Source organism: Triticum urartu, chromosome 7A (assembly GCF_056163025.1).
Source record: "Triticum urartu cultivar PI428250 chromosome 7A, HENAU_Tu73, whole genome shotgun sequence".
Lineage (NCBI taxonomy): Eukaryota > Viridiplantae > Streptophyta > Magnoliopsida > Poales > Poaceae > Triticum > Triticum urartu.
The window spans coordinates 149,448,247-149,474,733 of record NC_141879.1 but is presented as its reverse complement, the minus strand read 5'-3'; the positions used below and the strand labels follow the sequence as shown (position 1 = coordinate 149,474,733).

The window sequence follows — 26,487 nt, the reverse complement described above, 5'->3', positions numbered from 1 at the left end:
TGATTCGGGTCGGAAAAGATTGCAACTCCTCCAACAAAACGCTAAAACACCTGCCCCACGGTGGGCGCCAACTGTCGTGGTTCTAAGTCTGACAGTAATGTAGGGGGGTAAGTATGGAGAGGCGAGATCTTAGCTATGGAGAAGTTGTAAGGACGCAAGGTTTACGAGTTCAGGCCCTTCTCGGAAGAAGTAAAAACCCTACGTCTCGGAGCCTGGAGGCGGTCGACTGGATTATGTGAGTATGAGTTACAGGGGTGTGAACCCTTGTCTCGGAGGAGGGGTGGCTTATATAGAGTGCGCCAGGACCCCGGCCAGCCCACGTTACGAAGGGTTCAATGTACATTAAGGCAGGGCGTTACTGGTAACGCTAGTAATAAAGTGCTATGATGACCATAAAAGCTATTTAATGACCGACCGTTAGCATGCGGGGTGACTTTAGGTCTCCTAGCCGTCGAGTGGTTGGATCTTGGTCGAGTGATCGCTTCTTGGTCGAGTGACTTCGAGTCTGTCGAATGGAACACCTTCAAGTCGATTGAAAGGTGATTTCTTCTAGAGATGTCCTTGGGTAGGGCAGTTAGGACAGGTCCATGACCCTACCCTAGGTACATAGCTTCATCAGTCGGCACACGGCTTGGTGTTTCTTGATGTGTCTTGGGTGCTAACCCTACCCCTCTACTTCTATGTTGAGCCTTGGGGTCGAAACTTGGAGTAAAAGCCTCCACAAAGCCGGTTTCACCCAAAAGGCAAGAGTCCTTCTCGGACTCCAGGGCCAGACGCCAGGGTTCTCGGTGTCTGGACCCAGACGCCAGGGACCCTGGCGTCTGGCCCCTGGACTCCGCAAAACTTCATTTTGCGCTTTCCAAAAACCTTGTGGGTTTTCCCCTTTGGCCCAAATAAAGTGTTCTCGTACCCAAACATTTCGGGAAACATCCGGAACCCCTTCCGGTGAATTCCGGAACCCTTCCGGAGTCAAAACACTATTGTCCCATATATCAATCTTTATCTCCAGACCATTCCGGAGTTCCTCGTCATGTCCGTGATCTTATCCCGATCTCCAAACAACATTCGGTCACCAACATACATAACTCATTGTACTATATCATCAACGAACGTTAAGCGTGCGGACCCTACGGGTTCGAGAACTATGTAGACATGACCGAGACACCTCTCTGGTCAATAACCAATAGCGGGACCTGGATGCCCATATTGTCTCCTACATATTCTACGAAGATCTTTATCGGTCAGACCGTATAACAACATACGTTGTTCCCTTTGTCATCGGTATGTTACTTGCCCGAGATTTGATCGTCAGTATCTCAATACTTAGTTCAATCTCGTTACCAGCAAGTCTCTTTTCTCGTTCCGTAATACATCATCCCGCAACTAACTCATTAGTTGCAATGCTTGCAAGGCTTATAGTGATGTGCATTACCGAGTGGGCCCAGAGATACCTCTCCGACAATCGGAGTTGACAAATCCTAATCTCGAAATACGCCAACCCAACAAGTACCTTCAAAGACACCTGTAGAGCACCTTTATAATCACCCGGTTACGTTGTGACATTTGGTGGCACACAAAGTGTTCCTCTGGTAAACGGGAGTTGCATAATCTCATAGTCATAGGAACATGTATAAGTCATGAAGAAAGCAATAGCAACAAACTAAACGATCAAGTGCTAAGCTAACGGAATGGGTCAAGTCAATCACATCATTCTCCTAATGATGTGATCCCGTTAATCAAATGACAACTCATGTCTATAGTTAGGAAACTTAACCATCTTTGATCAACGAGCTAGTCAAGTAGAGGCATACTAGTGACACTCTGTTTGTCTATGTATTCACACATGTATTATGTTTCCGGTTAATACAATTCTAGCATGAATAATAAACATTTATCATGAAATAAGGAAATAAATAAAAACTTTTATTATTGCCTCTAGGGCATATTTCCTTTAGGCTGTGTTCGGTTGAGAGGGATTCAAAGGGGGTTTGACAGGGATTGAAGTGGATTTAATCCCTTGCAAGTCAAACCTCCCCAAATCCCCTCCAATCCTCTTGTGGAGGGGTGTAACCGAACAAGGCCTTAGTTATATGACCAAAATACCCATAGTCCCACATGTGAGCTCTCTCTATCTATGGTAAGTGTGGGTCCCACTTGTCAAGAGTAAGCAAGCGAATAATTATAGAGGAAAATAAAAACGTTGTTGGGGATTGAGTGGGACCCACACTTTATCATACTGAGATAGAGGAAAAGTTGACATGTTGGTCCATGTGTATTTCTGCCATTATAACATGGTAAATGTGTTTTGAGCTGACAATAATGTTGTCTAATGGAATCTTTAAGCATACGCCTAATAAAGCAATGTCATTTTTTAGCAATTAAAATTCCTAGTGACAAAACGAAGTAGTGAAACACAACCGGTGGTATAAATGATAAAAGCCCTAAAATAAAAGACAAACCTTATGAAAACAAAGAGAACAGATGAAAAAAATAAATAAAACACAGGAAAGGACAGGGAAGTGAAAACAAATTAAAACATAAGAACCTTGATGAAAAATGTAAAGAAAACACATAGAAAAAAACAAAAAACCAACAAAGATTGATAGAAGACAACAAAGAAAGTACACAGTCAAACTTGAACTTGTACAACTAGTGTACAACAGAAGAAGAGAAGAAAAATAAATCAAGAGAGTGACTGCAGCGATTGTGCAAGCTAAAACCCACTAATGGGCCAACTAATATGTGCGGGCGCTAGTGGCGAGCGAGAGCTACATCTCGCATTAGGCGAGAGATAACTATAGTGGTGTAATACCGAACAATCACGCATCCGTGCATGTGAATTGGGTCGGCCCACCGAGCTGCTCGATAGCTTCCCCCCTGCTATGAGAATACTGAACCAATTTTTTATGTGCATCTTTTTAAGGCATTCTATCGCCGCACCCTCCCCTCGGCCTCCCCCACCGCCGTTGCTGGCCACCGCCCTAGCTATCCCTCTAAGCCCCACACCACCGGTGAAAACCTCAGGCAATCTCCCCTCCCCCCCCCCCCCCTTCCTCTAAGATAGATAATAGAGTTGCAACTTCCCCATAGTGAGGCCATGGCTTCCCCCTAAGAAAGATAGTGGGGTTGCTCTTACCCGACAACATTTTTTCTTCTCCGGCAAGAGGTCCAGCATGAAGAAAGGAAGGAAGAAGGTGACTGGCGCGATAAAAAAAATTCAGATACCTGGAAAATAGCAAAACCATAAAAGTTTAGGTGTTTGTTTGGACTTGTGCAAAAACCCAAACAAAAAAGTGTCATAGCCATCACATGAGCATGCCATAGACGGTTGAGATACATTCCAAATATGGTTAAGAAGCACCAAATACACAGCGTGATAGCCGTCACAAGGACATGCTGTGGACAGCTGAGAGGCATTCCAAAAATGATGGCAGCACATATGTATGCTCAACAAAAAAACATGTTTGCATAAGTAAGCCCAAACAGATACAGTAGGACCGTAGGCCGTAGCTGTGACAAACACATGCTCCGGACACAGGTGTGCTGCATGCAATTCATGGTTGGTAGAGACGCATCTCAAAAAGAACGGTCAGTAGTAGAAACGCACAGGTGTACATAAATAAACCGCGACAAAAGTCGGCATGGCTACCCTCCAAACGCAGTAGCAACGAGCAGGCACACATAAGCGTCACATGGACATGCTACGTCAGTTTAAGAACACTCCAAAGACAGTAGAAACACACTTACACACACTGACACACACACACACACACATAAAACTCTTCTAAAAACAAGAAAGGCAAACGAAACAGTAGGAGCGCCGGTGTATATATAGAGCGCCGCGAAAGCATCGCCCTCACAGCCTCGGCAGACACTCGAACTGCGGCGGAACAAAGCTGACGCAATGGCGGCCTTGCTCTGCATCAGCACCCCCGCCGCCGCCGCCCTTCCCCACCTCCCGCGCGGACGCGCACCCCCGTGCGACGTCGCGCTCGCCGCTCCGGTGCCTGCCCGTCTCTCCCTCCGCCGCCGCGGCCTCCCAACTACAGGTCTAGTTCGGGAACAGAACAGGACGTTCTCACGCTCGTCGGATTTACCGGCCGAACGGATGGAAGCCTAACCTGAGGATTCTTTTGTTGTGGCGGTGTGTTTTTGCAGGGCTGCGCTGCTCCCGCACGGAGGTGGGGGTTACGGATGCAATAAGGATGGCCGCGGCCACGCCGTTCGGGCACAACCTGGTGGCGGTGGACATCGTCGGTGACGAGGTGGCTGCCGACAAGGTGACTTCCCTGCTTTGCACGTGACTTGTTTGTTGTATTGCGTCAAAGGTACTTTTGTGGCTATGTTTAGACGGGGGGCGGGGGAGTTGTTGTGGATCTTGGCGTGGAGTTACACAGAAAGAAATACAGAATAGCTACATGTCAGTCACCTGACTTTTGAATTTGGGGCAGTCGATTTCGCTAGAAGGGAGAAACAGCCGGAGGGGAGGAAGAAACTCGCCGGAGGAGAGGAAGAAGCTCGCTGGCAGGCTACCCCACCATCTATCTTAGGGTCGGGGTGGGGGAGATGGCACGGCGGTGGTGCAAGTTCGCCGGAGAAAAACCTGTCATAGCCCGAGGCTAGAGGGATGGACGGGGGCGGGGGCAAGACATGCGGTGGGGGCGGTTTAGGGGACGGCGGTGCGGCGAGGCGGTCGTAGGGGTGGCAGCAGGCGACCCGGCCAGTGGCAACATGCGGCGGAGGAAGAAGAACACGGGCGATCTGTTTTTAGGAAGAAGGAAGAAGACGTAATCTAGACTGTTTCTTTTTTATCTAACGCTTGAGATTGATCCTGACAAAATCAACTGTCCCAAAGGGAAATTTTAGTCGACCGGCTCCTTGGCATTCCCAAAAAAATATTGTAATTTAATTTTGATTATTATTATTCCCTCCGTTTCTAAATATTTGTCTTTCTAGAGATTTCAACAAGTGAGTACATACGGAGCAAAATGAATGAATCTACACTCTAAAATATGTCTATATACATCCATATGTGGTAGTCCATTTGAAATCTCTAAAAAGACAAATATTTAGGAACGGATGGAGTATTATATACTCCTACAATTGAGCTAGTAAGGTTGTGAACATGTTTAGAAGGATGAGCTCGCAAAAAAAATGTTTAGAAGGATGAATTTGTGAGTCCTAAATTTTGCAAGGCAATAAAACAGCTTAACCTTACTAAAGCCTCTACAATTTATAGTTTTCAGTAGAAACATGAATTTGTGCATCCCACTAGGCTGTATATCATTTGCAGAAACAAATTAATATGATTTGTTATACATTATTTCTTTGCACATGTGGTTGATTCTTCTAATTGTTTGTTGAAAAGCTCCAGTTGGGCTTCAAGGAGATGGCCACATATGTCATATATGGCACCGGTGCTTTCTTTGCCGGATGGGTTTTGTCCGCTGTTGTTTCAGCAATTGACTCCATCCCCTTGGTCAGTAGCCATTAGATCTCTGCATGAATGTAAAATTCTTTCTGCCATCTTAGATCTTTAACTAAATGTGATATTGCCCTCAGCTCCCAAGAATACTGGAGATGGTGGGCCTCGGATACACGGTTTGGTTCAGCTCACGGTATCTTCTTTTCAAGGTATGTATCTATTTGCTTCATAAGTACTTTCTTTTGGTGTGCACTCTACTATGTTCAACCTTTTCACCACTTATTTACCACTTGCAGGAAAACAGAGAGGAATTGTTTGCCAAAGCTTATGATCTCAAAATGAGAATTGTTGGATCCGGCGATGCATGATGTGTTCACATATGGTTGGGCAGCTGAGTGTAATAACTTCTCTCTTTTTGGGAGAAATACTAAGTTGTGTGTTTCAACCATATGTTACTGAGTTTGTGATGTAGTGTTCGTTATGTTTGAACTATTCGGCGAAAAATGTATGTCATGCTTTCTAGAGAAAAATGTGGTGTATGTGATAACTGGAATAAGCAAGTAAGACCCATGTAGGACATGGAGGCTAGGCCAAATAATCCCAACATTGCCCCTTTTATGCAGAGCAAACATGAAACTTATGGGAGGTTGGTATGATATGGTGTCTATGGTTTATCCAACCCAGAGGTAGTCTATGGTGTGTATGGTTTATCCAACCCAGATGCAATCGTAGCCTATTTTAGGAATTAGGCCTAAGGATGTAAATCGGTAAGTAAAGAAGCCCGCATATAACTAAATCCAAATATATTGTATATTAATTTTATCTTGATGACACCGAAATTTTTGCTAGTCCTAACAAAGACAAGCTCTTGGCCCTGTGCCACATCCTCGATGCTTTAGTCGGAGCGACTAACCTTAGAACAAACCCACTCAAGATGGAGGTCTTCCCCTTTTGTCATGACCACATTGACCTTGTTGACACACTATTTGTTTTTCTAGCTAGATTGGCTTCCTTCCCGGCAAATATTTTGGTCTCCCCCTTCGCTTCAGTGTCTTCGCCGGGTGGACTTACAACCAACCGCTCATCCACAAGTTCAGAGCCTGATTACTTCTATGAACTAGATAATACCACACATGTTGTAGCGGATTTGAATATATGGTTTCTAAATATTGTGTAGAATAATAATTCAAACATTACGATTTAAACTATGTGAAAGATTTCCGCATAAGCAAAAAAATAGCATGAAAAATTGTGCAGGTCACAATTAAATGCAATGTGATTTAAAATCCACTTAGAATGCACTAACACACATTGTATGGTAGAGGATTCCCATGTGTAGCTCTAGAGGAAGGGACGGCTACAAGTACCTCACAGACTGATGCACAGATGTGGAAGCGATTATGGAAGCTCAAGGTTTTGCCAAAAGTGCGTGTATTCTGGTGGCGAGTTGTGCGGGAAATATTACCAGATGAATGCACTCTGAAGCGTAGACATATACAAGAAATTGGAAGATGCAAAGTGTGTTTGGCAATGGATGAGGATTTGATGCACGCTCTAGTGCATTGCCCCCATGCAAAAATGTTCTGGGAAGAAGCCTATGATTGGTTGGGTGTACGCCGGCCTCGGCTTCATCCCGATACGTGGGCGCGAGACATCTTGTCTGACCCACAGTTCACGGATATGCAAAGGTCTCAGATGATTTCTGTTATGTGAGCGATCTGGCATTCAAGAAACAGAATTACACATGATGGAGAGAAGCTGGACCCAGTAACGACTATTAGGCGGATCAAGGATGATCTGGCCGTGTTGGATATACCCCAAGCTGCGGCTGCTATACTACCAGGATACGGTTGGATTCCTCCGGATCCAGGTGTGATTAAGATTAATACAGATGCAGCAATGAGTTTGGTCTCGGCAAGGTGTGGTGCAGGGGGAGTTGCTCGTTCTGACGAACGCTTGCTGGGTTCTTGGAGTAAACCTCATCATGGGGTTACAGATCCGTTCATTGGTGAAGCACTAGCGCTGAGAGATGGTGTTATTTTTGCAAGTTTGCGCGGTTTTTCACACGTGATCATGGAGACCGACTGCGTGGAGGTAGTGAACCTCTGGACATCTCACCACAGTAATCGCTCTGCTGTGGCACCTTTACTTGTAGAAATTGGAGAGCTAGCGGCAATTTTTACTTCTTTTCGTATTCAACATGTAAGTAGGTCAGCCAACGTACCGGCCCATCTTTGTGCTAAGCATGCATGCTCACTGATGGTAACCGAGAGTTGGACTGACACTGGGCCTTCATTCCTGCTCACTAGCCTAATGGCTGATGATGGCAGGTTTTCTTCAGTTGAATAAAGCTCTCAAGTTTTGAACGCAAAAAAAAAAAGACGGAGCCGTAGGAAATGACGGATACATATCAGTCCAGGATCGCCATGTTCCGTTGGTACAGGTGCGTAAAGAGTCGTGCTATGCACACGACATTCTTTGGACAATGCATGGACGATAAAAAAATCCGGCCGGACATATGCATGATTGAACAGGGCACTGGCCGCAGGATTTAGATGTCGTGCATAGATCGGCCAGTTGTATCGTGCATGCAGCAGTTTCGGTGCGTAAATACTCACTACTAGGGAAAAGGCTAGCAGCAGCGCGGGGTGGTGCGCTACTGATAAGGCGCTATAGCTAACGAATAGCAGTAGCGTGCCTTCACCCACGCTACGGCTAAATCGACTTAGTAGCAGCGAGTTCCAGGAGGAGCGCTGCTGGTAATTAGTAGTAGCGCTTCTCTCTGCCCGCGTTGCTACTATTATTTCGTATTTTATTTCTTTTTTATTTCATGTTGTATTCGTACACCTTTACACAAATTTTCATACAACAGGAATTTACAAATTGTTTTTACATCATAATGAGTTATTACATCACGGGGTGAAAGAACCGTGTGGACTAGTTTCAAGTGGACGGACATCCACTTGAAACTAATCCGCGATTCTTTCACCCAATGATATAATAAATATCATTAACAACTTATCATCATCATCATCATATCATTGGTCACTAATCGTAATCACAAGTACTCTTGACATCTTCAACTCTAACACATTGTATCACATAATAAACATATTGTACCTCATAGGACCTACTACATTTTCGTAGGACCTACTATATTCTCTAAGGTAAAATAGCAAAAAACAAGATAGCCCCTCGCTCTCCATTATGGAGAATGCAGATTATCCTGTCTTCAATTCTTGCCTTTCGCTTAATGTTGCTTCCAAGAATCTCCTTACGAATGTCCAAACATTTTTTCCACTCTTTGATTAGCATGTGTTCACCGGTTTCAGAAATTCGATATGCACAGGTGAGATCCGTATGATGACCGCTGTAGGTTCAGAACTTCAAGGCGACCATTGTAATACATCAGATGAGACACACAATCTATCGGGATTTTCTGTTGAAAAATATAGTAATAACTTCGTAGTTAGCAATGATGTACTAGTTTTAGAAGTATGCAAAAGATGCACGGATGTCGTAATAGTAAAATATCTTACCAGGGTATCTCCATAGAAGTTATCGTGGTTCAACACGTGCACTAGTGGCACGTATTCACCATAATTTGGAGGAGTTCGATAATAGGTATTGTAATTCTCAAAAAAAGTACAATAAGCAATCAGATGATTTTTCTCCTTATAAGTTAATTCGGAGCCATCAGTGTAGTGGGTTTTGTCTACCATCTTCTGCATATTCTTTGAAGATTCAAAATAAGCTGTCAATGGAAATAAGCTGTCAACTATTTTGAAATAAATAATATAAATTAGTTAATAACTATGTTTGAGAAACTCACATTGCGGTAGAATCGGAAGCGTATCAACAAGGACCCAAATGTCCATATTGTCTTGCTCGATGTCAGGATTACCAAGATCCATGCTGACAATCATACCCTCATAAAAATCATACATTTTGCAAAGTGCTTCCCAATTTTGGCAACCAAAATGGGTTACGCTCTGAGAATTGTACAGATTTACTTCAAAATCGATATCATGATGGGTCCTTAGGTGTATTTTCTTTGTTTGAAAATTTTCATGGTCTTCAAACCCATCCTCTCCAAGACATAGCGTCTTGCATGACATGGGATAAGCTAGTCGAATTGTAAAAGATGAAAATTAGACGTTGAAATAGTTGAAGTCATGCTTAATTACGAAAAAAACACTTGTCGTTGTTGCGTACCGTTTCAACATCGAAGGTCTCCTCGAGCTTAATACTGAAGCGCCGATCTTCATCCAGCTGAACGAACCTGTCGCACATACCTCGATCATCGTGGCACCAACTGCACTCCCCCGGGAGACTGTCGTCGTCCGAGTACGACATTTCCTACGTTCATAATTCAAAAATTAAACTTGTACATATTCTAGCACAAGTCATGCCAGAATTCACGAAAAAATCCGGCATGACCTTTGCTAAAAAAGGACATATCGAGCGCCTGAAATTTGCCGGAACGGAAATTAATCAACACTCCGGAAAAACATAGGCCACTCGGAGGTGTAACCAAAACATGAAATAATTGCTTAAACTAAAAAATAACACCAAATATGGCATGTTCAACTAGTTCTATTAATTCAACTAGTTCTATTAATTCAACTAGTTCTTACTAAATATAAACTTAGTATAAAAAGAAAAAAACTAGTTCTTTCTAAAAATGAAGTAGTTCAACTAGTTATTAATTTACTTACTATACTAGTTCAACTAAAACTTAACTAGTTCAACTAAAACTAAACTAGTTCTATTAATTCAACTAGTTCTTACTAAATATAAACTTACTATAAATAGAAAGAAACTAGCACATCTACTACTACTAATTAACATCTAACTACTACATCTACTACTGTTAATTATACAACTAGTTTACCATCACTACTAGTAATTAATATCCACTACTTCTAAAAATCATTATCTATGAACCCTAAATTAACATCTACTACTACTAAAATCATCTACTAACTAAGCAAAGAGAGAGGGGGTTGGGGAGGGGTGGGGGGCTTACAGAGGGAGAGACGGTGGTGGGGAGGTGCTCGGCGACGGAGGGGCGGCGAGGGCGGGCTCGGGATCGGGAGGGCGGCGGTCCTGGGCGGCAGGCTCGGCGGGCTCGGTCGAGGGCGGCGACGGTGAGGTCGAGGGCGGCGACAGTGTGGTCGAGAGCGGCGGCGGTGAGGTTGAGGGCGGGCGGCGGCGGCGTGAGGGCGCAGGCGCGCTCGGGCTCGAGCGGTGGCGACAGGGAGTAGGGGAACATGTCGGTGGGGGGGAAAGGAGGACTTAGCGAAATTTTGATGCGAGGGGTGGTTAACTCGAACTAGCAGTAGCGCACGTACAGAAAACGCGCTATAGCTAACTTATCTACAGCGCGTTTTGGGGAAAACCGGTACTGCTAATGGAAGCAGTTATTTCTTTTGTTTAGTGAAAATATCAAAAATATACATTGGTCATCATTGATCTTTTTGTGTATAATCTAAATAGTCAACATGAATCCTCACTGTATCTGTATAGGTACAGGCGAGGATTCATATTGCAACCACAAATCATACACATATAGTTCAATGAAGACCAAGTGCTCGAGATAGGTTGAGAAGCAACATATTTAAGGTGGTAAACACCTTGTTTGCTTAGCAGTATGGGACTAAACTTAATTAGTTACGGTCATACTTACCAGCAGCGAGTTTTGAGCAAAACCGCTGCTACTAAGTTCTTTAGCAGTAGCGCGTCCACGGGAAGGGCGCTACTACTATATCTATCCTGGAGGCAACACCGTGGCAATTATAGTAGTAGCGCTCTTTTCACCTAGAGCGCTACTGCTACTCAATCATTAGCAGCGCTCTTTTCTAAAGCTCGTTGCTGCTAATTAGCAGTAGCGTCTGTTTTTAGACCGCGCTGCTGCTAAGATTCTGTGTATAAGGTTTTTTCTAGTAGTGACTGTATATAACAACGTCCGTCCGGTGCATCTGTTACACTGACACCGTGCGTGGAATGGATAAGTCTCCATGGTGACCCGACCGACACTACAAAGTAAATGCAAATCTGTAGTCTCCCTTGGGACGCCGCCTAAGGCGAGGAGCTCTTGGCGATGGAGATGGCGACCGGGAGGCGATGGAATCGAGTTCTTGTCAGATCCAGTCGACAGGTAAACTTTGGCAACCCAATTATCTGATATCGGTGACAGGTACAAGTTATAGGTGGTAAATTTATTCGAATGATTTTTATTTTGAGATAGATTTCCCCTGTCGGATCTGGCCTGTGCAGATGCGCCTCTGGCCCATGGTGCAAGCCAAGCTTTAGTATGCGCGCCTGCTGAATCCAGCATTGGCGATGCCGGGGGTGCCGCACTGGACTTACAAATGGAGTTGAACAGCACTTGCGAGGGGATTGCTCTGTCCGCACCGGCGTCCGAGCAATCTACAGGCGGAGACAACCCTCAAGCCCCTGGTTGGACTAAAATGTACAAGTCCACGGCATTTTGTTTCTCGTTCAATCATAGCTCTAACTGCTAATTTCTTGTTACGATATTTGAACCATGTTTATCATACCGGCTGCTATACGGCCATGCCATCTACTCATGATGGGATTAAACATACATTACTGAAAAGCATAAATCTGTATGATGCAGAATCCGTATGGGGCGTGCACCTGATGAACGACCCCCATGTGCTGCCAGGATGAGTGCGTTGGAAATGGCATTGCCAAGTTATGCAGAAAAGAAAACTGAAACTGTCATAGTTCCTGCTCTGGGAAGCAACTTCGATACACTGGGGGAAGCCTATGGTTACTACAATCTATATTCATGGGAGGTCGGCTTTGGAGTAAGATATGGCAAACGCCGGCTAAATGTCGAAAAAGAACACAATGCATGCAGGAGATAGTTTGTGGCTGCTCTTTAAGTAATTATTTCACTTCACTAGCACATATCCCCATCTAGGTGTGAATACATGTATAACAAAAACTGAAACATGACACTCAAACAGAAAGAAAATAAGTGCCTCCCCTGTTTCATGTCATTTCTACATTACTCAATGCTTACATTGTAAAAAAAACTAACTAAAATTCCTACTGCACGTAAAAAAAGACAAGATCACTGCGGGCAATGCATGAAGGTCGATGGTATATTCATCCAATTCTACTCCAAGGATCCATGATTCCAATTCAAAAAGTGAAGACTACTGCTTATCAATACATTACCTCCGACGTCTGCAATCGGATCCGATCCGTTGTGCTGCATTTTGCTGATAATCACGTGCCCCCTGGCAAAGTGTTATCGCCTGAACACCAAGAGAGGTGCAAAGCTCTTGTTAATCAGATTTGTGGCAATCTAGATGCAGCTGCTACTGTTATGTACAAGGAGTTCACAAACAGGATTGCCGAGGCAGAAAATGCTCGCTTGAAAATCAACATGTGCATCTAGCTCCAAGCCCCTTGGTCAGCGCCAAGACAGCGCTTGTTGTTACCCAATGTTCGTTCCCATCGAAAACTCACTTTTGACTTGAATACATTGGTATCAAACAAAAGTTACTAACTGCTTGTGTCTGCCCTCCTCGCTTTTTACAGGTAGGCCAGCAGAGCAGAGTCGCGCACCTTCAACCCAGAGTCATGAAGAAGCATTAGCAGAAGCACGCAGAGGAAAAGAGAACTGCACTGGAGCCCCAGATTCCACACCAAGATTCATAACACCTGAGTCATGTTGGTTTCCATTTGATTGCCATTGGCACTTGTACACACATGCTCAATATTTAACCTCCACGCTTGTTGATACATCCCTGCAGACACAGCTTCCTCCAGAATCACCACTTGCAAATGCATGCGCACACACTCTTCTCCAGCTTGCTGGAATAGTCTCTCAAACATGTACTTAACAACTCATCACCACTCACATCGTCTCATGATTTTTTTAAAAAAATGAAAGAAACACCACTATGATCATGTGCTCTGAATATCATTCCAGCAAAGGATCAACAACTTCAGTATGTTGAGGAAACTCCTGAAGCTAAGCTGCCAGCACCTACCCTTCCTGGAGCCGCGCAAAACCTGATTGCAATAAATGCCACCTGCCCCTTGCGCCTTGTGCTCTCTGTTTCACTAACATGCCTTCTGACGATGATTCTGCACACACGGGTTAGCAATCTCATGCAAGCTGTGTTTTATTTCTAGCACCTCTCCTAAAGTTTCAAACTATATCTAAGCATTCTGTCCACACTGTTTTTATGGCTGCAGCTATGCTGATATCACCCCGGTACCCACGGACACCTTACCATTTACGGAGCCGGAAGTATGTCACTGTCACAGATGTCACAAAAAAGCCTACCTGGACAATGAAACGTCCAAGGTCAAATGTTGTAAACATGGTAGACCCTAAGAGATAGAAAACATCAGAATTACCTGCTGTTGATCATCTCCCTGACATTGGAGAACGCAGATCAACACCTCCCTGACACTGGAGGACGCAGATCAGCACCTCCCTGACATTGGTATCAAACAAAAGTTACTAACTCCAGCCGCCTGCCCGCCCTGCATCTGACCTGGCCCGACTTGGCCAACTACAGGAGTTGCTCCTCCAAGACCAAGAGTGGCGACATGGGCCGCGTAGGCCTCCTCCCACCTGTAGAAATCACATCCACCCCCTGACGGCTGCCATGGATTCAGAAGAAAACATACATCGTCAGAACCTGACCAACTAAACATCAGGAAAAAAAAAGCCAAAATCCCATCCAAGATACTGTACTTACATTGTGATTCCGGCACTTGTCGAAACGCTGGCTGGCATTCTGCCCGCGCTACGCTACGTATGTCACCACGTTCCTCCCGCAATCCGGACAAGGCACGACTGACAGAGCACCTTGGTCAACACCTGGATCTGCCATCTTTGCAAGCTACGGTTATATCTGCTTCGATTTGGGATATGGTAAAGGAAGTTGTGCGGCGCGGCTAGGGTTTCGTCTCTCGATTTGGGGATCGAATGGGGAACAGACAAGCAAGAACCCGTGGGTTGCATTAAATACATCCGATGGGCCGCCCATCAGAAAATTGTGCAACACCCGCTACCGGCCGTTCCCGTACTTTCGGTATAGGTACAGGACCGGGAACAAACGTCACGTTAGAAAACACCGTCAACCCTCCTCTCGCGTCGGCAACAACGTTGACTCCCACGGCGTCTCTTGCCCGTCACGTACGTGCATTAAACTCTCCTTAACCGCCAACTGCAATACGGCATGCACCTCGCATCTCCAGCGGATCGAACGCGCGACGATAGCGAGAGCGCGTGAGCTCGTCCACGCCGAACAATTTTCGGCAGATGCTTAATTAGATACTTTTGCTATAGATAAAACTATAGATGTTCAAGAAAAATCTGGCATATTTTTATACACATATAAAAGGAGTTTATTGAGTAGTCATCGGCCCATCGCAGGTTTCATTACTTTTCTTCATTAAAAAGGAATTGTGAATGACCGATTCGTCATTGATAGCATTAAACCCTAAAAGGAGGGATATATTGTGATAATAGTGGCAGATCAAACAAGAACTTGATGTCTTGATGAAAACATTTCTCTAAGAGCTTTGCATGGTAGATGCCCTAACTTTGTAGCAATATTGCCAAGTAGTAAGCCCACGCCGGGTAATCTAAAATAGCAAGCTTAGTTAAAAAAATAACTGATAACAACTAAAACTTTTTGCCTCTGTTTTAAAGAAAAGCGTGCTTAGTTACATCCAGATGCTAATAACCAATTCGATCGAGTCTGTGCATAAAATCATGGCATAGTTGGATCTGCTAGAGGAGAATTAACAAAGTCTTATCTAACTCCTACACTATTTTTTGCGGGAAAAACTTTCAAACTATTCATCATCTGGCAAGGCAGTACAAAGAACACTAGAAGTAAAATTTACATTCAGGTCCGTAGACCGCCTAGCAACGACTACAAACACTGGAGCGAGCCGAATGTATTCCGCCGCCATCGCCCCTCCATCACCGGAGGGCAGGAGACATACTTGTTTCTCAACCTGTGTATTGTCATCAAACATGGACGCCATACATTGTCACCTAGCACACACGGTATGAACCTCCATATCCGCATTTTGTCGGTCATCTGATACCCTCTTCTTTTCAATTCCCTTTCAGCAACCAAACTGTTTTGAACTTGAATTTGTATATAGGGTTGTAAAAGCTCCATCTTCCCCTTCTGCCAGAGTAGTAAAAGAGTTGTATGATCAGACTCAGCCTGAAGCAAAATTACCAAAAAAAAGCAGATGCGCAGATTGTTGCTAGAGGAAGATCCAAAGATTTCCGGCAGACATGATCGGCCGTGCCGCCTGTTTCAAGCTGCGACCTGCGACCGCCGGCAGGCAGGTATGTGGTGCGTGCGCTGCCTGTGGCTGTGGTAGCACGTTCACCCAACGGCCAACGCCCCGGCGCCTTCAGTTTCAGTTCGCGCCTGCCCACCCCGCGGCCGCCGCTGACCACACACAAACCTCGCGGCGAATCCGCCGATCTCCTCCCCCCCCTCCTTCCCGAGAGGCTGAGGCGGCGGCGATCGACAAGCACCCCCTCCGCCGCCGGCGGCCATGAAGCCCCCGCCCCTGCCGGCGCCCGCCAGAGCCCCGCCGCTCCCGTGGATCTCCCCGCTCCAGTACCGCAGCCCCACCCGCGCCGCGCCCGCCTCCCCGCCCCCGCCCCCGCCGCCGCCCTCCTCTCCCCCGCCGCGCCGCGTCGACCACCCGGACCTCGCGCGCCTCATCGCCTCCTCGCAGTCCGGGCAGCGCGCGCTCGACCTCTTCAACGCCGCCGCGGAGCAGCGCGGGTTCTCGCACACCGCGTCCACCTTCTCCGCGCTCCTCATCCGCCTCGCGCGCGCCCGCCTCCCGTCCGCCACCACCGCCGTCCTCCGCCGCGCCGCCTCCGCGCCCTGCCGCTTCCTCGAGCCGCACCTCCTGCCGCTCCTCCGCCTCCTCCCGCCCGACCACGCCCTCGCGCTCCTCCGCCTCCTGCCGTCGCTCCTCCACCGCCGCCGCGTCTCGCACAAGGCCCTCGCCGTCTGCCTCGACCGCCTCGTCTCCTCCCGCTGCCCCGACGTCCTCGCCGACCTCATAGCCGACCTGCGCGACCCCCGGAACAAGTACCTCCCCGCTCCCAACACCTGCGTCTACAACATCCTCATCAAGCACTACATCAAGAACGGCGACTCCGAGACCGCCTTCAGGGTGCTCGATGAAATGCGTGAGTACACCTGCGGCGATGTGAGGCCAAACCTGGTCACCTATTCGACATTGTTGGGTGGGCTCTGTCGTGCTGGTAAGATGAAGGAAGCGTTTGAGCTATTCGAGGGGATGATCGAGAAAGACCACATCGTGCCGGACCAGCTGACATACAATCTGATCATCGACGGATTCTGCCGTCTGGGGCAGGTGGAGAAGGCACGGACAATCTTTGGATTTATGAGGAAGAATGAGTGTGAGCCAAATGCTTTCAACTACGCAACTCTTATAAATGGACACTGCAAGAAAGGGGAAGTGGAGGATGCAAAGCTGGTGTTCGAGGAGATGAGGACTGCTGGGGTGGAACCAGACGCCGTCAGCTACACGGCATTGATCGGGTGCCTTTGTAGACATGGGACTGTCGATGAGGGGATCAATCTTCTGATGGAGATGAGGGAGAAGGGATGCAAGGCTGATGTTGTCACATACAATCTGCTGCTTGAAGGGCTGTGCAAAGATGGGCGGATGGCAGAAGTGATGGACTTGCTTGGGAGGTTGCCAGAGGAAGGAGTTCAGTTGAACGTCGCAAGCTATCGGATTGTGATGAATACTCTATGCTCAAGTGGAGATATGGAGAAGGCCGTTGGCTTGCTGGGATTAATGCTCAGAAGAGGGTTTTTGCCGCACTATGCAGCCTCAAACAAACTTTTGATCGGTCTGTGCGATGTTGGGCGAGTGGCAGATGCGACAGCTGCATTGTATGGATTGGCCAAATTTGGGTTCATGCCAGAGGCTAGTTGTTGGGCAAAGCTGATTGAGGCTGTGTGCCGGGACAGAAAACTTAGGAGATCTGTTGAGCTTCTGGATGTCTTAATTACGGGAGGGTGAACAAGTTACCTCAGTGCAGCATGGGTTACTTTGGCCGATTTTTTACCTGAAGTAGGATACAAATCAGGTATGAAGATCGCTCGAAACGGAGTGATGGCACATTGAAGGGATCACTTTCACATAAGATGATCAGGCTTGACCCCAAATGGCGAACAAGATGCAGTCCAGGAAATAACTCAAAAGGGTCGTTTGATCTGCAACAGGACCTTGCGTACAATCAAACTTGGACAAGGATGGCAACCTGAGCCAATTTGCGATACATCCACAACCATTCATTCTGATTTGGGGAGGGGGGCATTTGAGGGTGGGCACAGGACATTGACTACTTTGATGTTTTCGTGCCCGTAGTAAAAATAATTTGCATCATCTCTGGCCGAGGAGACCGAAGATGCAAAAACCATGTGGAAGACTGGTGCTCATTCCCCGTATTCGTTGGTGCGTTTTTTCTACTATTCTTGAAGACATTTAGCTGACTTGCTGTTCACCGATGTTCAGATCACCGAAACCAATGTTATGAATTGCATCCACTGTATCTCACTCGTGCTAAATGTTCTTGTGCTATCATTCTCTGCACTCTTCAGCCAAAATGTTCTCATCCATATATATGATTGTAGTTTTTTGCTTCAGTACATGTTTTTGTTTTTGTTGTAAATGCCGGTTATGAGGCAGATAATTATGTGTAAGATGGATAAATTTTCCTTGGTTGGCTTCATGTTACTATTCATTTCAGAACTCGAACTCTCATGAAAGGCTTCAAGCCAAATGTTCTCTTTTGACATCACTTTATTTGTTACAGCAACTTCAAGCCAAATGTTCAGTTGAAACTAGAACAGAGGGCCTTTTTAGGAGTAGAAATGAGAGATTGACACACCGGCTACTCCTGGACTAACAGCCCCTCATTCTCATTACATCCTCCACTAATTTGTAGCAACACACGCCACAGTTCACACACACACACACACACACACACACACGCACTCCCTACTTTATTCAAGCACCGAGTCATGCATAAATAGCGTATCACGCAACACAGTTTACACCACACGACACATATGAATGCAACAATTGTGATAACTTACAAGCAGCAAGTATAACAAATGATTAAGAAGAAGAAGACGGCGGCGAAGGCCGTGGACGCCATGGATAGCCGGCGAGGAGGGGGCGGGCGGTCAGTCACGGCAGACGGAGCTCTTGGGCTTGACGATGAACTTCATCTGGCCGGCGGTGCAGTGGAGGCCTTGGCGCTCGCCGCAGACGAAGTAGTGCATCTTGCGCTTCTTGAGGACGAACTCGAAGCCCGCGCCGGCGCCCTCCGTCACGCCGGCCACCAGCTTGGCCGTCTTGAGGTTGCAGGACTGGTAGTCGGCCAGGTTCCGCATCATGTACACGCTGTGCGCGTGCGTCGTCGCGTTCGGCGGGTCGTAAGTGAACACTGCACACCCAGCATCCAAACAACCAAGATATGTTATCCGGTCAATATTTATGTGACTTGGAGTAAAAGCCAGTGCCGCCCTCGTGAGATGAGAGCCAGGGTGTTCGGTACAAATGTGCAGTGCTCAGTGTCTAGTTTAGTTCCTGATGTGTACTATATAAGATGAGTTTTTCAACATACCATCAAAAAAAAAAGATGAGTTTTTCAACAGAAGAAAAAGGTTGTGAGGTCCCTCGTATATACTCTCTCTATCTAAGTACTCCCTCTGTAAAGAAATATAAGAGCGTCTACGAGGGTAGTAAATATTATTTTGAGGCGCTCTTATATTTCTTTTAGGGGGGAGTAAATATTATTCCGAGGCGCAGAGTAGCTTAGTTAACTGAATCTTTAGCAACTTCGGTTAAACAGTGACAATTTTGTTGTTGCTTAAAACTTGACGTACGTTGCGGTTTTTTTTATTTTTTTGCAGTTCGTTAGTGTGACAAATATGGCAAGGTAAAGTGCTTTAAAAGGCTGATTGCAAAAAAAATGCTCTAAAAACCAAGACTGAACTCAGATCAGAGAAAGCAAGTATACGTCAGTACTACATAGTATAATTGCGTACCGAGGCTGTCGTCCTGGAAGAAGGGGCCCTTCCTGATGACCCAGTCGGTGTAGTTGTACCCCCACGTCCACCGCGCCGCGTCGCCGACGACGAACCGCTCCGCCCGGCACGCCTCCGGGACGACGAGCACCAGCGCCAGCAGCACGAGCACCGCCGCCGTTGCCATCCTCGCCTCCATCTCTCAACCAGGGACAAGCTAGAGCACCGCACCTGCTAGCGGCAGCACGTACTCAGCTTGCTCGCCGGCCACTGGATGCTCTGGCTGGCCTGGTTTGTGATGAGCATGGCATGGCTTGGGTATAAATAGGGAGGAGGGACGGGCCGGTCGATCATGGCGTTGCGTCGGAGTGCAGGCCGGGCTCGCCCGGCCAGCGCAGCACGGGGGCGCGTGATGATGGCGCCAGTTGACTCTTGTAGCCGGGACGAGAGGTTCCATCAGCTCGACAGAACCCTGGGACTGGAGGAATTCTCTTCTCGGGTCATTGTTTACTTGTCTGGGCCACACGATTAGAGAAAAGCGGGCGTTGCACTTGGGGAGGGTCGCGCTTGGGGTTGGTCGACCGCAGCGTTGGTGCGCCATTAGCGACCTGGGCGTGCGTGCTTAGTGGCAGGGCGTGTCTTTGGGGGTTGGTGGACGCCACTGGCCGGCTGTGTGGAACTTGGTAGTAACATCTAGCTTAGCTACTGTCCACTTTGATAATGCATTGTCATCTGATCTCTGGTCACTTCTACGGAGCCGTCCCCGTAGGCGTACGCAGGGTCATCGGCACAGCATGGCCATGATTATTACGGTGGTGGATTATTACTGTGGAGGGTTAGCTAGGGTGGCGCGAGATGATTAAGTGAGCGCGTGATTGGTCCATGTACGTACGCTTGTCTGTTTATTTGACAGCAAAGTAGATACCACTTACTCTAAACTACTTACCCTGCTAGTAGTATATGTACTACTCCCTCCGTTCCTAAATACTTGTCTTTCTAGGCATTTCAACAAGTGACTACATACGGAGCAAAATGAGTGAATCTACACTTTAAAATATGTCTACATACATCCGCATATAGTAATCATTTAAAATGTCTAGAAAGACAAATATTTAGGAACAGAGGGAGTACATGCGTGCTTCACGATCGCGTCATGCTGAGTGGCGCTTCGAGCAAGTGCTCAACGTGTGGTGGTCAATGAACTAACCCTAGCTAGTGCTGTAGTATTGGTTCGGTAAGTATAGACATGCATAAACTAGTACTCCACGACCACCGTCAAACGGCCGATCGCTTTGCTACCACTCTACGTAAGGGTCAGCCTGCGGTCAAGATGGCGCGAATTCGTCGCCGGCCGCCCACCTTTGCTGGGACTAACCGTATCGCATGCGCGGGAGACCCCGTGGATCGGTCGATCGCTTACCTTGAATCGGCCGTCGAGAAAGAACGAAAAGCTTACCTTTGAATGGATGGTTAAAATGCGTGCATGCTTCCGCTAAGTTTAACTTTGGGGTTCAGTCAGAGAAGCTGAGCAATGCGTGCACGCTCCAGCGAATTAGCTACTCCCTCCATTCCAAAATATAGTGCACCCGCGTTTCTCGAGGTCGAATTTTGACCATAAATTTAACGAACGAGACCGACTGCGGTGGAAGAAAAATTTACATAATTAAAAACTTTTTTCGAATACGAATTCACTGATATAACTTTTGTCCCCGCCGCAATTGGTCTTGATAATTAAATTTACGGTTAAAATTGGAGCACGGGAATAGAGGAAGCACTACATTATGGAACGGAGGGAGTATCAATCATAGCTTAGCTACAATTGTTTCCTTGGGGACGATAAAATAATTTAAAGATCAGTTTTGCTAAGTCTCGGTCGACTAAGACTACGTTATGTCTTAATCGATGCTATCACTTGACTGACTCAATCGACTGAGACCTAGCCACATCCTTTGAAGATTCTAGAAATTCTAGCTTAATTCTATATTTATTCTCAGCCTCTGCATCTGCATTGTTTCAGGGTCAACTTGGGCTGCATCTGTTCGAGTTCAATTATGCAGAGCACTCGAGTGCTCCGGCCACACAAATGTCACGGGCGTGCGACATACGCTCTTGCGCTACTGCATACAGGTCGGCGGGAGAGTACTGCAGGCCTGCAACATTCATGAAATCATGAGTACGTTTCCTGCACACACAAAACACACATATCCAAATTTCCCTTCGGTTTTGACATGCTACGCCGCGCTAGTACTATCTGTTCACCGGTGACCACCTGCAAGTGTATATGTAGCTTAGCGGCGCGCTGTGCGCGGTATACGTAGCTTGGAAGACAAGATCAAAAGATGAGCGGCCTGAATGATCAATTATACTAGTCGCATGATGTATGCTCGGTTGGCTCTTTCGGGACCGGCCATTTGGAAAGCGTAACTGCGTAAGGATATACACACCCATTCCGTGCTTTTTCAGGTGTTTAATCGCATTCCCTCTTCTCCTCGACCACCCACGACCGGCTTCGCGATTTTTTTTGTTTCCTGGAATATCATGACCCCTTTCGCACTTCATCTGCTTGTGAGATTTTTTTAACACTGTGCAAACGTAGATGCTCATGAAGTCGTCACAGATGACTTCGTAGACGACGTGAATGTCTCCTTTCACTGAACGCAAATCGTCGGAATGCCTAAAGTGAATTCTGGGTGTGATTTGAGGACCGTGCCAAGCTTTCTTTTTCTTTACCTTTTCTTTACAACTCTACAACGATGAATAATCCATAACTAATGTATAAACTATCATGTTCGATGTCGTTTTAAAATATAAGATGTATTAGTGTTAAAGACGTCAAACTTATCCACATCTGACCAAATTTATAGAGATTTTTTTTCAGTGTCACCGCTCATAACTCCCCAAACTGAAAATTTACCTGCAAATTTATAGAGAGCAGGACGTCTCATAACTCCCCCTCTCTCTCGTGTCACCACTCACTCCCTTTCACACCACGCTTCCTCGCTCTCCTCTCACCGCCCGTTGCTCTCCTCTCCTCTCCTCCGACAAGTCATCCGCCGTCGCGCCGTCCGCTGACCCCCATCAACGCCTGCAACAACCGCATCCACGAGTGGTGGGTTGCCGGCTTGGCGAACTCCAGGGTCGATCTCATGCGGGCTCCGCGCGCGCCGTCTCCTCTCTACACCAGGCTGCCTCGTCTGGCCAATGGGGTGCCGGCCGCTCCGGCTCCGTCGTCTTTTTCGGACCTCGTGGTCCTGGGTTTGGTGGCGCCGCCAGAGGGGGTGGCCATTGCGCCGCTGCTCGGAATCCCTGTGGGTGGGGGGAGGTTTACCCCCATCAGAGGGTTTTCTTCGGGCAGCGCGGCAGGCCCATGGACGACGACGCCCTCCTCCTCGACCACGCGCGTGGCCACGAGCACCAGGCCAATGCCGACAGCCATCGGCATTGGCGGCGGCTCCTCCTCTTCGCCCGCCATCTCCTTCTCGCCGGGGATTTCTCCCTGACCGGTGTACGCTCGAGCTCCACCCGCTCCGGTAAGAACCAAATCTCCCCTCTGCTCGTAGATTTGTAGATTAGGGTTTTCATCATTAGCATGCCAATGAATCAATTGGATTCGATTCAAATCGAATCGAATTGATTAGATTCGATCCCTTCTTGTGTGGTATTGTTCATTAGGCAGGTAGTGTTCATGTTTTTTTTGTTGTGCATGGTTAGTAGTGTTCATAGGCATGCAAGATTGGTGTGTGTTTAATGTTCATGCTTAGTGCTTAGTGCTCATGATGTACAATGTGTTCATGGGCATGGTAGATAGGTGTTGTGTTTGATGTTCATGCTTAGTGCTCATGGGAAATAATGTGTTCATGATGCTAGTCATATTGGTGTTGTCTTTGATGTTCTTGCTTAGTGTTTATGTGCATGTTATCTAGATTGGTGTGTGTTTGATGTTCATGCTTAGGGTTCATGGGCATGCTAGCTATATTGGTGTTGTCTTTGATGTTCCTGCTTTGTGTTCATGATGCTTGTTCTATGTTTGATGTTCATGCTTAGGGTTCATGGGCATGCTAGCTAGATTGGTGCTGGAATGGAAATGCTATGTTGCATGATTTTGTCATGTGCATGGTTTTCATGGTAGGTAGGACCAATGTGTTTGCTGCTTTAGGTACTGGTACAAATGTAGCATGCTACCAATGCCATGTTACTAATCCATGTCATCTTACCTGACAGGACCGGAGGAGGAGCCCATGTCGTCGCCGACGCTGAGGCCGCCGTGGACTTCATCCCCACAAACCGCTGGCTCAAGAGGGTGAATCTGTCTGGCAAGGTCGCCTTCATGTGCCTGCCACGTTCAAGGGGACGATCTCCTAGGACCGGTCACGAGGAGGGGTCCCGAGAGCCGCTTTGCTTTTACGTGCAAATCAGGGGCGAGGAGGATCTTGCCATGCTCGTCATCCCTCCAGTTCATGGAGGTGATGAAGGAGTGGCTGACGGTCAAGCTCCCGCGCGTCGTCAGGCTCTCAGCGAACAAGTGGTACGAGTTTTGGGTTCAGATACAGAACTTCGAGGGGCATATGGTGCTTGGTACAGAACTTCGAGGGGAAAATGGTGCTTGGCCAGGGCTGGCAGTACTTCTGCCGCCGCCATAGGATCGTCCCCGGCGACCTCGTCGTGCTGCGCATCTCCGGCCTAGGCCTCAAAGGTCCAAATCTACAACCACGACAGTTTCATCGGATGCAAGGTGCGCTACAGTAGGCACAACTACATCGGTGACCTTGCTTTCGCCCTATGAATTTGTAGTTAGTTTGCTGCGGTGATGGGAGAACTTGTTGTGAACTTGTTAATATGTTGTCTAGGGTTCAGCACCCTGTGGTGAAGCAGGGGGTATGGGATGCCCCTTCTGTCTTTAAACTTATGCTTGCTAGCAATATGCATGTTTAGTTGCTTGTTTATGTGTTGTTAGTTGTTGTTTATGTTATGGCGTTGCTAGAAGGAGGGCGCGAGAGGGCCGGCCGGGGGCCTTTTGCCCACGGCCGGGAAAGGTGGAAGGGATTTCCTTCTTAATTCTTGCTTGATTGGATTGATACATCTCCTCTCTTTATATAGAGAGGTTTACTTGACTCCCAAGCAAGGCTTACTTGACCCCTAAGCAAGCGACCATTATCTCTAATTAACCCTAAGACAAACGGGCTATACCGCCAGCCCAGGCCATTAGGTCCATTACGTACTCTAACACTACACCCCACCTGGACATGCAGCTTGTCCTCGAGCTGCGGCCTAACCAACTTATAACCATGACTCGACGCAACACAGACCTAACACCTAAAAACAAGCCTTTTACATCTCGGCTTGTTTTATTACCCTCAACATGAAATGGACTGGGATGATTTATTTTGGACCTCTTAACAAAAAGTGGATACCATCCGCACGTCGGACGTGCACGTGTACAGCCACCTGGATCCCATGGACACCATTTGGACAAAAGGAGTGCATGTGTATGGCCACCTGGAAGTGGTCGCAAGAGCGACCAGCAGAGGCGCCCTCGCAGTGGCCGGCGGCGGAATGCAATGGTGCTACGCGGTGCGCTCTTGTCGGTGACACCATGCCTTCTCCCCGCCGGACGGTTGTTGGTCGGCACCGCACATAGAAGAGTGGAGGGCTGCCGATGGAGAATGTCGAGGACGGGTGCGCCTCCCCAACCGCCGATGTGAAAGAACATGCGGTGCCCTCATGTTTGGTTTTGGTAATTAATGACAATCTCTATGGACTAATGTTGCCTTGAGTTATATTTGAAGGTTTTGTCCATAGGCTTTTCTTGGAGTACATGTGTTGGTTTCAAGGAGAGTTTGTGTCGACCAAGGTGCTATTCAAGGAATTACCTAAAGATTGGTCTTGTGAGAGGTCGATCAAGACTAAGTTAAAGAGTGAATCAAGTTGATCAACCCACAAAACGTAGAAGATGTACCGAGAGGGATCAAGTGATCCCATGGTATGGTAAGCATTGTCAATTACGCTTTGTGTACTAACCCATGGTCTTTGTGAGGGTTCTTTGTGGGGTTAGGTTGCGGTGTGCAAGTTCAAGTGGAGCACCACGAAGAGATCAAATGCTTGAAGCTTGCTGTCCTTTGTGGTGACAATGGACCTGTGAAGATGTGCGGAAGAGTAGCTCACCCATAGTAGAGTATGGGGGAGCAATCAACTAGTCTTCATCGAGTCAACACAATCAAGAAAGGTTGCGGTGTGCAAGTTCAAGTGGAGCATCACAAAGAGATCAAATGCTTGAAGCTTGCCGTCCTTTGTGGTGACAATGGACTTGTGAAGATGTGCGGAAGAAAGGCTCACCCATAGTGAAGTATGGGGAAGCAATCAACTAGTCTTCATCGAGCCAACACAATCAAGAAAGGTGGTCCAACTTGAGGAAGTCAAGATCGTCATCATCTAGCTCAAGTGGACCATGTGCAAGGCAAAGGTTTGCCCTTGATAGGTTTTCTATTTTACCGGTCTCATGATGGTAGTTGGGAGACCGGGTTATAGGATCGATTGCCGTACTATCAAGGGGGGCTCTCGATGAGTAGCTTGATCGTATCGTTCATAGAGAGCTCAAACCATTGCATCCTTGCATCATCTTTCTTGGTTCTTGTTTGGTTCTCTTTGTGAGTCTTAGAGCTTACGGTCATCTTGTTGACAAGCTTGAGTTCATCGAAAACGGAGTTCGCTTGCATCTTCTATGATGTTTTCGATGTTGGAGGTTTTGCCGGTTCTTCTCGGTTGGAGGTTGCACTCCTCTTGTTGCACTCCTCGCTGTTTTGATGCTACTCGTCGTCTTCTTTCCAACAAGCTTGAGTTTGCTCAATTCGGAGCTCATATGCAGAAGTTATGGCAGTTCTGATTTTCTTGAGTGTGGTTTTTGTCAGGGTCCCAGCGGTAGTACCGTGGTACCCAGCGGTAGTACTG

The 26,487-nt window shown here is 47.1% G+C and overlaps 3 protein-coding genes and 2 long non-coding RNA genes across 7 annotated transcripts; 3 read left to right on the top strand and 2 right to left on the bottom strand.

Moving 5' to 3' along the window:
- The first annotated feature begins 3,766 nt into the window (after positions 1-3,766).
- On the top strand, positions 3,767-6,081 carry LOC125521962 (protein CURVATURE THYLAKOID 1D, chloroplastic-like). 2 transcript variants are annotated; one of them, XM_048687028.2, is made up of 5 exons: positions 3,767-4,049; positions 4,159-4,280; positions 5,375-5,479; positions 5,563-5,634; positions 5,722-6,081. In XM_048687028.2, exons 1-5 carry the CDS (start codon positions 3,905-3,907, stop codon positions 5,791-5,793), a joined length of 516 nt encoding a protein of 171 aa, XP_048542985.1. In that variant the 5' UTR covers positions 3,767-3,904; the 3' UTR covers positions 5,794-6,081. The 2 variants fall into 2 exon arrangements, with proteins under 2 accessions (XP_048542985.1, XP_048542984.1); XM_048687027.2 differs by having other exon boundaries at positions 3,769-4,049; positions 5,369-5,479.
- A 5,113-nt stretch (positions 6,082-11,194) lies between these two features.
- On the top strand, positions 11,195-13,203 carry LOC125521217 (uncharacterized). 2 transcript variants are annotated; one of them, XR_015611773.1, is made up of 4 exons: positions 11,195-11,585; positions 11,676-11,900; positions 12,069-12,908; positions 13,004-13,203. It is a non-coding gene; the product is annotated as an uncharacterized LOC125521217 (long non-coding RNA). The 2 variants fall into 2 exon arrangements; XR_015611772.1 differs by having other exon boundaries at positions 11,196-11,585; positions 11,705-11,900.
- A 146-nt stretch (positions 13,204-13,349) lies between these two features.
- On the bottom strand, positions 13,350-14,478 carry LOC125521218 (uncharacterized). The gene is made up of 3 exons (XR_007289093.2): positions 14,179-14,478; positions 13,832-14,080; positions 13,350-13,757 (listed from the first exon to the last, which is right to left on the bottom strand). It is a non-coding gene; the product is annotated as an uncharacterized LOC125521218 (long non-coding RNA).
- Positions 14,479-15,852: 1,374 nt separating this feature from the next.
- Positions 15,853-18,239, top strand: LOC125518543 (uncharacterized). The gene has a single exon (XM_048683355.2). The coding sequence runs from the start codon at positions 16,010-16,012 to the stop codon at positions 17,525-17,527; it is 1,518 nt and encodes a 505-aa protein (XP_048539312.2). The 5' UTR covers positions 15,853-16,009; the 3' UTR covers positions 17,528-18,239.
- A 29-nt stretch (positions 18,240-18,268) lies between these two features.
- Positions 18,269-19,931, bottom strand: LOC125520050 (blue copper protein 1b). The gene is made up of 2 exons (XM_048684842.2): positions 19,564-19,931; positions 18,269-18,959 (listed from the first exon to the last, which is right to left on the bottom strand). The coding sequence occupies exons 1-2, from the start codon at positions 19,739-19,741 to the stop codon at positions 18,697-18,699; spliced, it is 441 nt and encodes a 146-aa protein (XP_048540799.1). The 5' UTR covers positions 19,742-19,931; the 3' UTR covers positions 18,269-18,696.
- Positions 19,932-26,487: the final 6,556 nt, after the last annotated feature.

Bases quoted from the DNA above. Each gene is read 5' to 3' on its own strand.
- LOC125521962 (XM_048687027.2), top strand. From the start codon at position 3,905: ATGGCGGCCTTGCTCTGCATCAGCACCCCCGCCGCCGCCGCCCTTCCC. The intron at 4,281-5,368 runs GTGACTTCCCTG...TTTGTTGAAAAG, and splicing joins ACGAGGTGGCTGCCGACAAG to CTCCAGTTGGGCTTCAAGGA. The intron at 5,480-5,562 runs GTCAGTAGCCAT...TATTGCCCTCAG, and splicing joins CAATTGACTCCATCCCCTTG to CTCCCAAGAATACTGGAGAT.
- LOC125518543 (XM_048683355.2), top strand. From the start codon at position 16,010: ATGAAGCCCCCGCCCCTGCCGGCGCCCGCCAGAGCCCCGCCGCTCCCG.
- LOC125520050 (XM_048684842.2), bottom strand. From the start codon at position 19,741: ATGGAGGCGAGGATGGCAACGGCGGCGGTGCTCGTGCTGCTGGCGCTG. The intron at 18,960-19,563 runs GTACGCAATTAT...CTGGGTGTGCAG, and splicing joins CTTCCAGGACGACAGCCTCG to TGTTCACTTACGACCCGCCG.